We start from the raw sequence: 14214 nt of genomic DNA, 5'->3' as shown, positions 1-14214 counted from the left end.
ACAACAATTCACCATCCCCCACTGTCAACTCCTGGCCACCACCACTCTACCTCCTGTCTCTATGAACTTGACTACTCTAGCTACCTCACACTGAGTGGAATCATACCGTATTTGCTTTTTTTGTCTGGCTTCTTTCACTTTGCATAATGTCCTTAATGTCCATCCATGTAATAGGATGTGTCAGGCTTTCCTACCTTTACAAAGCTGAATGATATTCCAGTGAATGGAAATACCACATTTTGTGTATCCATTCATCCATCAATGGACACCTGGGCTGCTTACACATTATAGCTGTTGCGAATAATGCTTCTGTGAACATGTGTGTAGAAATACCTCTTCAAGAACTAGCTTTCAATTCTTTCAGGTATCTACCCAGAAGTGGAACTACTGGATCACAGAGTAGCTTTATTTTTCATTTTTTGAAGAACCTCCGTGCTGTTTTCTACAGTGGCTGTACCAGTTTGCATTCCCACCAGTGTACAGGGGCTTCAATTTCTCCACATCCTTTCCAACACTTGTTATTTTCTGTTTCTTTGATAGTAGCCATCCTAATGGGTGCTGTGTGTTCTTTGGAACACACATTTTAACTTAAGACCATAATTTTATGCACCTCACAATGATTTAGTAAGCCCCCATGAAAATGGTCTCCTCAGGGGAGGCAGCAAACAAGATGTGGGCAGCAAGTGGACTCACAGGGGTCTGGGTACATCCTGCTCAGCTCTTCCACAGCCCTGGAGCCCCAGACAGAGCAGGCTCCAGTAGCCCCTGCTAAACTAGGGGGGCACCAGACGTGTGTCACTATTAGAGAGACAAGCTGAGGCAGGGATTGTCCTGCAAGGGAACTTCCTCAAAGAAATGTATTTTCCCTGTTAACAGAAAGTTGTATTTTCTCCTGCAAGTATTAAGTTTATTCCTGCCAATTAGGAGAAGACAATTACTAAAATGAAGGGGAAAGCGTTATAAATGGACCTAATCTATTTTAGTTCTCTTGTTTCAGCAACTTGTGTGTGTTCTTACGGGAATAAAGCAAGAAAAATTATTTAAAAAAATAAACCACAGGGCTCCCGGCTTCCTCTGTGCCTGTGGCTTTGGCTTCCACTGCTGTAGCTGATGACTCAGGAAGTCATCTAAGATTGGGCAGATGACACCTCTCCCAGGCAGTCCTCCCTCAGGGTCACTGATAGAATGGGTACATTCCAAAGAACGTAGAGAAAGCTTCTTCATTTTCACCCTTGTCTAGAGGAACAATGTATATACACTTGGTAAAATTTTGGCTCTTGTTTTTGTGTTTTTCTGACTGTTGTTTTTTTCTGACTCAAGAGACCAGGAAAGATGAGCTGCTTTGCAAATGCAGTGACTCTCGGGTGAGAATGATGACATCTTCTGTGAGGACATGAGATGTGGTCAACGCCCCCGCCACACACACATCCCATTAACCCAAAGGAAAAACCTTCCCTGCCTCCCGTCCACTAGCTTTGCACTGTTTGAGCAGACGGTCCTGGGTTCAAACCCACTCTGGCCCCTGCATGGGTGACGGTGGGTGGGGGAGGCAGATCCTGGCAAGGAGCTTAACTTCCTAGAAACTCTGACCACAATGACCTCTGTCCCCACAAAATCCCTGCACTGGCTGTCACGGTTGGTCTTCCTACTAGGGCACTGAACTCTCACTTCTCAGTCTTTGCTGTCATTCGGAGAGTTCTTAGGGCCTGAAAAGACCAACACCTTCATGACTAAGGAGAACGGTGAGTCCAGTGTTTGATCAGAGAAGCAACTATGCGACTTGGGGTAAGGTCTGTGGGTACAGTACAGGCTGGGAAAGCTGACCTGGATTTTTGTCTGTGGGCTGGAAGCATTCACACTTGCATTGCTTGCCCCAGTTGCCCAGTTTGACCTGAAATCTGTGCTTCTGGATGATTCTGGAAGTGAATGATTTAAAAAGTCTAACAGGAGGCCCTTCGTTGGAGGAATGTGACTCACATGGGAAAATGGCCTGGAGTTCAGAGGGTTTTTGGGGGTGAACTTGAGTGACAGCTGCTTTACAGTGTTTGTCCTCAAAGAGAGGGGTTCACAATTACCTCACCTGTTAAATTAGTCAGTAACACCTTCCTTACAAGACTATTGTTACACATGGAAAACAGAAATTTCAGTCCTGGCACATGGTACTTGTCCAACAAATAGTAGCTATCAAAAAAAAAAAAAAAAAAGAGAGAGAGAGAGAAGGGGGGTGCTCAGCCACTGAGGAGTGGGCTGAGGGAGGCACACGCAGGAACAGGCCACAGACGTGAAGTAGAGCCAGTGGGACCTTTCTGGGCAGGAGAGGTCTGCTGGCTTTGCACTCCAGCTGGCCTTTCCTGGTGAGGGAAGGGGAGGCACTGACCTACCTGATCTCACGAAATCCTCTCCAAAACCCTCTGAGGACACAGATTCCTACAGGTGACAGAACCTGCCCATTGGTAGCACAGCAGTGTGTGTGTTTCCACCAGAGACATGCTGTCTCTCCATGTTACCTTCCCTCATCCCCCAGGATAAAGACAACTTGCCAGCTTGCCACCCTCTACCCAGTGTTTTCTACTTAATGGTAGGACACTTAGCAGATGGCTAGTTTGATGTAATTTTACCATAAAAATCACCACGTTTCACCAGTTGTTACCTAATGTGGCAATGAGATTTTAAAATAATTCCATGCATTTCCTGAAAAACTCATCCATCAGGAAATATCACCTTGGTCTTATCATGAAATACTTGTTCCTGGAAACCTTGTATCAAAATAATCTTTAAGTTTTTCTGTCAGGCACGTGGGCTTGTGTAAGGAGTCGTCAACAGGAAAAAAATTAAACAGCTCACAATCCCATCCTGGTGGGATTTAAAGTACCATTATATCAAATACCATGTGTTATGTAAAAACACTTTAAAGGCTGCATTGTTTCCCCATCTCAGTCAGTCCATTGTGCCCAAAAAACTTTTAGGGCATAAAATATGATCACCGTGTCTTCAAAATCTTGATAATAAAGATTATATATATATTTTTAAGTCTTAAAGCTTCCAATTTTAGGTTCCTGTGAAGCTAGTGGCTTGTTCATACTCAGAGCACTGTTTTGTCAGTAACATAACCACCATAGGAGGGACACTGAGAAGGATGAGGCCATAGCCCTGTCCAGTGTGAGTGGCTCCCAGACAACTAAAGATAGAATTTGTGCATCATGGTGCTTTGCAGGTTTGGAGTTGGGCTCATGCCCTAATGAATGGAATTAGAAACTACCTGTTATTCTGTACTTTCCCAGTTCAATGCAGAGAACCATGGTGCTGTGAGAGCCAGAGAACTGTGGGATGGAGTGAGGGCAAGTCAGTCAACTATGGCTCGTGAGGGTCATCTCCCCAACACATGGCCCTAAAACATACAAAGTCACATCTGGTCCTGAGGCTGCAGACTCTGAAGCTGCACATCTCAGAGTACAAACATGGGTCTTTCACGTGTCACCATAGGCAGCAATAGCCTGTCAAACCTTCCCTTCCAGTATTTTAAGGTATTAAGGGGTACAAGGTTGGCTCAAAGTCCAGGAAATAGGCCAAATCATCTTCCTTGTCTTCTCTTCCTTCTCTTCGACATGGGAGAGCAGGTGTGGGTAGCTCACTGTCCTCAGACTCTGCTCATGGAGAAAGCAGGGACAGGTTCACCCTAGAGCAGAATTCCAGAGAGAAGAATTCTCTAGCCAGCCCTGAGTAAACCCCCAGCCCTGGGGCTTACTTACATTCAGCTATACCACAGTCCTTCCTCTGCCTTTCATCAGTGATGCTCTGGGAACCCACAACTACACATAAATTAGGTAAATATTCTTTCCCTTGTTTTTGGAGGGGGGCTTCTGGATGTCCAAATTTTTTAAATTTATTTATTTTTTTTTTTAATTTTTTTTTCAATGTTTATTTATTTTTGGGACAGAGAGAGACAGAGCATGAACGGGGAAGGGGCAGAGAGAGAGGGAGACACAGAATCGGAAACAGGCTCCAGGCTCTGAGCCATCAGCCCAGAGCCTGATGCGGGGCTCGAACTCACGGACCGCGAGATTGTGACCTGGCTGAAGTCGGATGCTTAACCGACTGCGCCACCCAGGCGCCCCTGGATGTCCAAATTGAAGTGACCACTGAGTGTATTTCAGATCAGCACAGAATCTGCAAGATGATGGTTCACAATGAAACCCTGAGATTTACTGGGAACAGCTTTTGACCAGGGCACAAGTGTAGCTCCAAGAATGCACAGGGCAGGTGGGTGGCTATAAAACATGGACTCTGGCCTTAATTTGATTTTCAAGTGTCAGCATTACACATAGAACTCCAATTCTATCCAGCCCTCAGCAAGTCTTGTCTAAAGGGAAAAATGATCATTTATGTACAAGCACATTGTATGGGCTTAAAATGGTGGCACCATGAGCAGGGTAGCTTATACAAGAGAAGGAGCTCAAGTTTTCTACCTGTTTTCTAATGGGAAAGGGTGTTATCCATGATCAACTCCCCTGCCCTACTGAGGTCGTAAACACCCCTCCTGCTTGTCAAACTTTCCCTGCTTCCCTGTTTACCTACATCACACCTCACATTCTAACCCTAGATCAACAAGATCTCATGGTCCTAAACTCAGATCTGAGAGTCTAGATGAAGTCATGTATGTTCACCACTCCCTTCTCCCTCCAGCCAAATGTCATGACAACAGAAAACAGATACAAAGGTATTTCCCTTGTTTGGAGATGGGATGCCCAGTCCGGTCATCTGCCCAGACAGGAAAAACCAGGTAAAGGGTTGATTGTACCTGACCTGTAACCATGATGAAAAATGTTACCAACGCTATATCTCCTGACAAAACAGGAATTTCTGCTCAAAGAATGAAAACAAATACAGTCCAAGGACTGACGGTGAGCTCCCACTGTTTGGGTCTGGAACACCTCCTAGCTGCATGGACCACGGCCACACCCACCCATGGGAATCTTAACAGGGGCCACCAGAGTTCCCGACTGTCCTCTGCAGTGGGCGCAGACAAAGCTGTGAGGTGGTTCAGGCTGTCACTTGCCTTTATGGTTGTGCCGGGACCAATGTCATGCAGGGACATCTCTGGGGGGCTCCTGGGCAGACCATCATCCTCAGAACTCATGCCGGTGTCATCTCCTCGCTTGGCAGGAAGACCCCCTGGAGGAGGGGGTGGCCCCATTTTCACATTACACTGTATTTTTAACTAGATTGGAATAAAGAACATTTGCTCTTATTTCCATCAGCAACTTTTTATCAACAAATCTTCTTGCTCCAATTCATTCCTTCAGGAGGTACTTTCAACACCTCTGCCTGGTGTAGCCTGGTGTAGCAGATGGAAGCACAAGAGTGTCTGCTACTAGCTCTCTTGCTCTCATCTTGAAAATGAGTGCTTATAACTAGGCATGAATCAAGATCCAATTGTAATTAACTTGGTGTGTCTGGAATGCAAATATACTTTAAGATACGTTAAATAAACCAAGCAGAAATAATTTTAAAACTTATTGATACATCTTTGACATACATACCAAGTGTCACTGCCAAGGAAAACTTTACCTGTAGGGCTTTAATCCGGTCACACACATTTTCTTGGGAAAACACCCGCACAGGTCGAGTAGGATCCTGTCCAGACTCAGGAATGAAAATACTGTCATGTGACAGGGCCCGGCTGCCCAGCGCACCCCTCGACTCCCTAGGATAAAAGAGGCACTGTGAAACTCTGTTCTCCTCCATCTCTCCCTCGGGGTGCTCAGGATGAACAAGGGGGTTGGGGCTAACGGCACATCATACAATAAGCCTTCGGTTACATTTCTTTTTTAACGGCTTCTGACTCCAGTTTATCCCAACCCTGTCAAATACCACAGTCAACTATTAAGAGCATTGCAGAGATAGGAATTTTCCTAACAGATCTGAAGACTGTGTGAATTCTTTTCATTAATGGGAAAACCAGGGTCTGACGAGGTGTGAGGTCCATGACAGCAAGCCTGTAGAAAGGAAGGGTTGGCAGGGCTCCTCGGCTGGCTGGGGGGTTGCACAGAAGACTGGCATGGATGTCCAGGGAAGATGAAATCATTCCTTGTGGGCCAACATGCAGCCCCTCAGTGGGCTAGAGGCTGTTTTTGCACAGCAGGCTGAGGGCCTGTCTGACGGAGGCATCCTTGCAAGGTGGTCCAAAACACACATCCACAGGCTGGGTTTGAAATGAGAATTGCAAACCTGCTAAGCCATGCCCTCTTTTCATTACCTGATATGATCTGTGCAATCCAGCCTGTGTGCCTAGGTCCTGGAATACAGATGGTGGGCATTTCTGTCATCATCATCTCAGCCTCTGCCACAGCTCTGAGCTCAAGACTCCAATTCAGAACTGAACCCAAAGGACTCATTTCACAAAATGTCCTAAGAGGATGTGAGAGTTGGTTGTCAGATTTTCCTACTGGCAGTGACTGCCTGAACAATAGATGGAAGGAGATGATTGAGATCCGATGACGAAGGAAGGAAGGCCCGCCCCTACAGGCACTGGCCATCTTGTGCTCCACACTCCCCAGGCATCCTGTCCTCTGTGAGGCATTGAGCACTCTTAGGGGTGGTCCTGCTCCACTGCAGATCACATTGTGTTGGTTAATGATGCTTTCCAACTTCTTTCTAGCCCACAGTTGTGAGTCTGCAAGTGGGGAACCTATGGCTCCCAGAAGGGTGTGTCCTTACACTTCTCAGAAGGCATCAGGCCAAGTGAAAGAACCAGATGGGCCCTTCCTGCCAATGGCCACGCCCACTGGAAGTCATAACCACTGCCTGAACACCTCCACTCTGGGGGTGTAAGTAGGAGTTGAGACAGCATGAAAAGGCCTCTGCCTTTTCAACGATACACTGGCAAAAACACAAAATGTCATATGTTCAAGGCCATTTGCTACATTTATAGAAGCAAAAGACTATCATCAACCCAATGACCTTCAGTAGGTATCTGTATAAACCATGGAAACTTTGCAGCTGACCAAGTAGGTAAGGGGGAGCTCTGTACACAGGCAGCACCAGACTGCACTAAGTGAAAAATAAAGCAGAGTGCAGAACAACATGTCAGCTCTATGTGGGGAAGGGGTGTATGACTATAGGTGAACATATGTGAATAGATGTGTTGTTTGTGCATATTTTAAGAAATAAAAATAGAGAGATAAGTAATAAATGAATAAAAATAGTTATCTTTAGGAGAAGGACAAAACAAGATTGGGAGACAGGGTTCCCAGGTACTTACTTGTACATTTACAATTTTGTCTTTGAAACTATGTAAACATTTTATGTAGTTAAAAGACAAAATCAAACAAAAAGGGAAATAAGATAATCTCTAAAACTAGAAAACAAACGGAAACAAAGAAGCCTAATTTTATATCACATTGTTAGCATAACTGTACAGAGAAAAGAATGAGTTTAAGTGATTTTAATTCAACATCCAAGTGGCTTTTGACTCTACGTTCATAATAGGATAAATTCCAAGAACAACAACAAAAAAAACAAAAACAAAAAACAAAAATAAGAAATTGTACTCAGTTTTATTGGTAGCAATATTGATTTTTAAAAACATTTTTAAAGTTTATTTATTTATTTGTTTTTGAGCAGAGAGAGAGAGCAGAGAGATTGGGAGACAGAGAATCCCAAGCAAGCTCTGCACTGCAGAGCCTGACACAGGGGCCCTAACCCACAAACTGTGGGATCATGATCTGAGCCAAAATCTAGAGTCAGTCATCCAACTGACTGAGCCACCCAGGTGTCCCAGTAATACTGATTTTTAAAAAGAGTAGAGGACAATCCTTATAGAGTGTAACCTATACTCTAACCTATAACCTAAAGCGGGGTAATGAAATTATTATTAGTATACTGTACAATAAAGAAAATGAACAATTTTGTTAATATCACTAGGAACCAAGATTCCTAGTATAGAAAATAGTGAATTCAAATAATCAAAGTAAAAATTTTGTCTTATTAAACTTGAACTGGAAATACCAGTGAGTTAGTGATTTATTTTTCTCTTAAAACATGCTTCCTAATATACCTACTGAAGAAGTCTAGAAGCAATGACAGCCAACTTAGCAATCATCACCCCTAGCAGCCAGAATGGTCTCTAAAGACCATTTCACACCAAAAAGAACCAGGACCATGTGAAGAGATGTCTGATACTAGGTCTAGGATAGGAAACGCACAAAATAAACCTGGGATTTCTCATTGTACAGGAAAGCAGGGGAGATTCAAAGACAAATGGGGTCATGTCAAAAAAACCCAGGAACTAATTTGAAGTGACTTCCAAAGTGCAAGATGAGACACTATGAGCATAAAAATGAATAAAGACTGTCATGGTTTAAAGCAAATCAAATATATAAAAATCCATGCACTCACAATGATGTAAAAAAAAAAAACAGAAAAGATAAAAAACAAAACTCATTGGTCAGTGTTGGAAGTTAGGGTACCAGCTCGGGTACCAGGTCATTACTCTGAAGGTAGATTGGTAAAAGGAGAACGAGGCATTATTCTGCCTTTCCTGGAAAAACTGCATGTCAGAGAAACCAAGGAATTTATGAAGGGAAGGTCTCCTTCATGAAAAAAAATTCCAGCTAATACATGCAGAATGCATGACAGGATTAGAAAAAACACCATTGTGCAATAAAAGAATGGATCTAGGCAATGACCATAAGCAGGTGTTAAAATCACTATATGAAGGTTTGTAGAGCTATCACACTGAGAGAGACCCCCTGAACCCACTGCTCAGTCTTAGTGTCATGAGAAGTGGGGCAACCGGAGAGTATGTGCCTCATGAGGTGATGTGACAGTAAGTATCCAGTACCACCTTGAACCTAAATCTAATTAAATATCTAGATCCATCTAACATTTTGCAAGAGATTCAGAGACTATAAAAATGAGTTCAATCATACCAAGAGAAAGCAAATCCAGAATGTGGGATATTGGCCAGAGAAAATTACCCTGCTTCTCCATCAGATCAATGACATGAAACAAAGCAGGGTGGCAGGGGAGGAAGAGGGAAAATCATTACAGATTAAGAGGCTTAGAAAGCTTAACAACACAGACACAATAAATGGGTGTCAGCATTTTGAAACCACAGGGTCCCATGTGGTTTGCCAGCATTAATGTATGTTGGCAAATGGAATTCTTTTGCCCATGGTGATGGATGAGAAATTGCTGTAGAGTCTAGAAGGCACACACACAGACTCTCAAAGGGGCTAAAGACTGCCCCTAAGATTTTGTCCCTTACATAGTCAATTAATTCATAACAAAGCAGCCAAGAATATACAATGAAAAAAGGATAGTCTTTTCAATAAATGGTGCTGGGAAAACTGGATAGCCACAAGCAAAAGAATGAAATTGAACATGCAATTTCAGTTTCAGTATTTTTTCACTCTACCCCATAAAAAAATAAAAATGGATTAAAGACTTGCACATAAGACACGAAATCATAAAACTCCTAGAAGAGTGACCACACAGATAGTAAGTGACCTTGACATTGGTGTTGGCAGTAACTTCTTGAATTTGACACCAAAAGCAAAGGCAACAAAAGCAAAAATAAACAAGTGAGACTACATCAAATTTAAAAGTTTCTGCACAGCAAAGGAAACTATCAACAAAATGAAAAGACAACCTACAGAATGGGAGAAAATATTTACAAATAATATATCTGATAAGAGATTAATATCCAAAATATAAAAAGAGCTCATACAACTCAATAGCAAGAAAAACCAACAACAATCCAATTCAAGAGGATTTAATTGTTTAACCAAGAGGAGTCAGACATTTTTCCAAAGAAGACATATAAATGGCCAACAGATGCATGAAAAGATGCCCAACATCACTAATCATTGAGGAAATGCAAATATCAGGCCCGTTAGAATGGCCATCACCAAAATGATAAGAGATAAATGTTGGCAAGAATGTGGAGAAAAGGGAACCCATCTGCACTGTTGGCGGGAATAGAAGTTGGTGCAGTCACCATGGAGAACAGCATGGAGGCCCCTCAAAAAATTAAAAATAGAACTACCACAGGATCCAGCAAGTCCACTGCTGGGTATTACCCAAAGGAAATGAAAATAGGATCTTGAAGAGATATCTGCATTCCTATGTTCACTGCAGCATTATTCACAATAGCAAAAATATGGAAACAACCCACGTGTCCATTAACAGATGAATGGAGAAAGAAGATGTAGTTTGCATGTGTGTGTCTACATATATGTACCTGGGATATTAGTCATGAGGAAGAAGGACATCTTGTGGTTTGCGACAACATGATGAACACTGAGGGCATTATGCTAAGTGAAACAAGCCAAGACAGAAAAAGACAAATACTATATGATCTCACTTATGTAAAATCTAAATAAGTCAGACTCATAAGAACACATAGTGGATGGTGGTTACCAGGGACTGTAGGCTGGGGGAAATGGTACACACTTCCAGTTGTAAGACAAAGAAGTTAGGGAGATCTACAGCACAGTTTGTATAGTACAGTTATAGATAATACTATTGTATTATATACTTGAAATTATTGAGAGTAGATCTTAGATGTTCCCACCTCAATAAATAAGTAGTAATTAAGTGATGTGATGCAGGTATTAGCTCTACGGTGGTAGTCATTTTTTAATATGCTTGTGTATTAAATCAACACATTATCCACCTTAAACTTCCACAATGTTATACATATTATTTTTCAATGAGGTTGGGGGAAAAACAGATCTTGTCTCATCCTCTGTGCTGTTCTCTAAAAACACTGTACTTCCCGGGATTCATCTGACCCCATCCCTAAGCCTCCTATCCTAGCATCACTCCAGTGAACTTTGACCAGTAATTGAGGACCTGGCCCCTGGTGGGAACATAAAGATAGAAGGGAAAACTGTCCCCATTTTCCATGGGCTCCAGTGACAAAGAGGAGACACACAAGTGGACAGGTCATTTCTCACACAAACACACACACACGTATGCACACATGCACACACCATGCTCGCCTCTCTGCTGTGTTCCTGTTCCCTGGATGGAGCAGCCACTGTGTGTTCTGGTAAAGAGACAGGGTGTGGGTGGGGAAAGTATTATAATTTCCCTGGGGCTGGCCCAGTGAAGACATTTAATAATTAGCAATATGATCATGACAGCATCTCGCGGCCCAAGGATATAGAGCACCCTGCCTAATAAAATGTGTGTACAGCCCTTCCTTGGTACTCTTCATAGATTGCTATGTGGGTCCACACTGCTCCTTGCTAGCACCAGGAAAAACAGAAACGAAAAAAAAAAAAAAACCCTGAAAGAAAAACCTTGAATCTTTCCTCTTCAGTCATTTGGTGCCACCAAGTGGTCAGTGTAATTTCTACTCCTCTAAAAACAGGCAAGGAACTCTTAAGAGTGTACTATGCTAAACAAAATAAGTCAGTAGGAGAAAGACAAATATCATACGATTTCACTCGTATGTGGAATTTAAGAAACACAACAGATGAACATAGGGGAAGGGAAGGAAAAATAAGATAAAAACAGAGAGGGAGGCAAACCATAAAAGACTCTTAAATACAGAGAATAAACTGAGGGTTGCTGGAGGGGAGATAGGTGGGGGGTGCTAAATGGGGATGGATATAAAGGAGGACACTTGTTGGCATGAGCACTGGGTGTTGTTATATGTAAGTGATGAATCACCAAATTCTGCTCCTGAAACCATTATTATACCATATGTTAACTAACTTGGATTTAAATAAAAAAAAATTTTTTAAGTTTGCATAGCAACAAATTTTTCCCCCTTTTATTCACAGAAATAACTGCTGGAAGCATGTGTATTATAACTATATTTTGATGAAGTACACGTTCTAAAAATAAGGATTTCTTCACTAGATTTCCCCAAATTTTCATACTTATTGGTTCTGTTATATCTAACAATACTTTTGGATGATTTTTCTAAGACTGAACAGCAAGAAACCTTCCCTCCGCCCCTCTCTCCTTCTAATGGAGAATTTTTAGGTCAAACAAAATAATGGTGTATATCCTAATCTTGCCACTTTCAGTTGCAGGACAATGGGCAAGTTCTCCAAAATGTCTCTAAAGCTTGGTTTGCTCATTTATAAAGTGGCAGATCTGACCTCCTATCCCATAGTGGTTGCAGACTTCTAATAAATACAGCACCTGGGACATAGCAGGTACCTGTTCATGTTTTCCCCTAACTTTCTCCATCCCTATGTAAGAAAAGACAGAAAATACAACCTCCTTGGAAGAGATTCCAGTGGAATTCCCTTGGAAGGAAATATACTCACAAATCCAGTCAATCTTCAAGACCATGAGACAGAGTATTTGGGTCCTCCTATGCTCCCCCCAACCCCTGCTTATTGGGCCACATGTGCCTGAAGGATGGACAAGGCAACTTACTCGAGCTCATCCTCTGAGTCATAGCCCACTGGCCCTGACTCAATGGCAATGACCTCACTCTTCGCCTGACTTTGTTTCCAGGTGCTATTTCCTGTGGAAGATGGTGATTCCTTTCTCTTCTTCTTCCCGAAGAACTTCTTAAATGTTTTGAACTTGGACTTTTTCTTCCCTGTGCAGAAAGAACACATGTGAGTACTTATGAAGCATGTGCAAGGTGTGTACCAGAGAAGGGCAGAGAGCAATATTTCTGTCTGTGCGTCAATCATGCACTCCTGGAAAGTTCTTTTACCACACAGAAGTACAGGAACTACACAGAGTGCCATTTTTGCACACCTGAAAACAATCCTGATTTGTTTATTTTGGACATTTCATAAGAGAGCCAAGAAAGCTCTGGAGCATGATCACAGAATCAAACCACAAGCAATCATTCTCTCATTTGAAACCAGGTTTCTTTCTTTCTTTCTTTTTAAACAGATCTTTCACCTTCTTGATTAAATTTATTCCTAAAGAGTATTGTTTTTTTAATGCTTTTTATTGTAGAGAGAGAGCAAGAGTACAAGGGAGGAAGAGGAGCCGAGCAAGGGAGAGAATCTTAAGCAAGCTCCATGCTCAAGCATGGAGCCTGACGTGAGGCTCAATCCCACAACCCTGGGATCATGACCTGAGCTGAAATCAAGAGCTGACATTCAACCAACTAAGCCCAAGTGCCCCTAGTTTATTGTTTTTGATGCAACCACTCATTTCTTATCACCACACAGTTGTTTTGCCCATTCTTGAATTCATATAACACATACTGTATTGCATGAGTGGAATCATACATACAGTAGAATCATCTTGAATTCATATAACACATACTGTATTGCATGAGTGGAATATACTCTTTGGTCTGGCTTCTTTCATTCCATGAACTGCTTCTGAATTTTGCATTGATGATACATGTGTTAGTATGCATTCTTACTTTAATTGTTGAATAATATTCCACTGTACAAACAAAAGTAAGTTTTAATATCTAAATATACATAGCCAAAAGCAAAAAGTCCTGGTGAGGTAAAGGCCATGTGATAACTCACATTATTGTTTTCCAAATAGTCTTCAACTGCTTCATTTAGCATGAACATGCACACCAGGGACAGAGGAGGGCCAGCCTCCTGGTGCTCACTGGAGTGCCCGATGCCAGGAGGAGCTAACAACTCTGGGTGAAAAAAACATGTCAAACTGTGGTGGAAACACTGAGTCCCACTCTGCCACGTTTCCTGGATTGTTAGAATTTACAACACTTTGAAACATTTCGTTATCTCTTCTCTGATGCCTCCTTTAGTCTCAACCATAAACTCTATCATCTCCAGGATCCTGTGACATCACATTAGCAGCTCAGGGATCTTCATTCCTCTCCTTCTGAATATTTATGAGAACTAACAGCAGAAGGATGCAACATCAGAGATCACCAGGGTACTGTCTAACATATTCTGAACACTTGCTGAAACAATTTATTAGTTTTATAAGTAAATAATTTTGTGAACTGAACTCCTTTTTAACTGCCCCCCACCCCAGGATCTTTACATTTATATGAATGTCCCCTTAGGAAGTTTACATGATCTTGCCTTAATGTGCAGAATGACTTAGGATTACTCTAGCTGGGGTCCCTATATTACCTTAGGGGGAGCAGATCCCTGCCCAAAGGGAAATCAATCCTACATGTAGCCAAACTTTCTTAACTTCTAGTGGAAGTTTCCTTACCTTAATAATCACATAATGCTTATGTTGTTAACTGATGGTTCTCAATGACAGTTTATGATTTGGAAAGACTCTTAA

General features: G+C 42.2%; 1 protein-coding gene across 5 annotated transcripts in view; it reads right to left on the bottom strand.

Annotated features, from left to right (window-relative positions):
• CRACDL (CRACD like) overlaps positions 1 to 14214 on the bottom strand; it is a 139713-nt gene that overhangs the window by 35485 nt on the left and 90014 nt on the right. For 4 of the 5 annotated variants that reach the window (XM_023251597.2, XM_023251596.2, XM_045054095.1 and 1 more), the window contains exons 3-5: positions 12403 to 12571; positions 5569 to 5704; positions 5057 to 5218 (exon numbers count right to left, since the gene is read on the bottom strand). In XM_023251597.2, coding sequence (XP_023107365.2) covers positions 5057 to 5218; positions 5569 to 5704; positions 12403 to 12571 — 467 coding nt within the window. Of the gene's footprint in view, positions 1 to 5056; positions 5219 to 5568; positions 5705 to 6256; positions 6409 to 12402; positions 12572 to 14214 lie in introns of those variants that run through there. The other variant, XM_023251599.2, reaches the window with a different exon arrangement.

Source organism: Felis catus, chromosome A3 (assembly GCF_018350175.1).
Source record: "Felis catus isolate Fca126 chromosome A3, F.catus_Fca126_mat1.0, whole genome shotgun sequence".
In the NCBI taxonomy this organism is placed as follows: Eukaryota; Metazoa; Chordata; class Mammalia; order Carnivora; family Felidae; genus Felis; species Felis catus.
The sequence above is the reverse complement of the archived record's forward strand: the minus strand, read 5'-3'. Positions and strand labels throughout refer to the sequence as shown.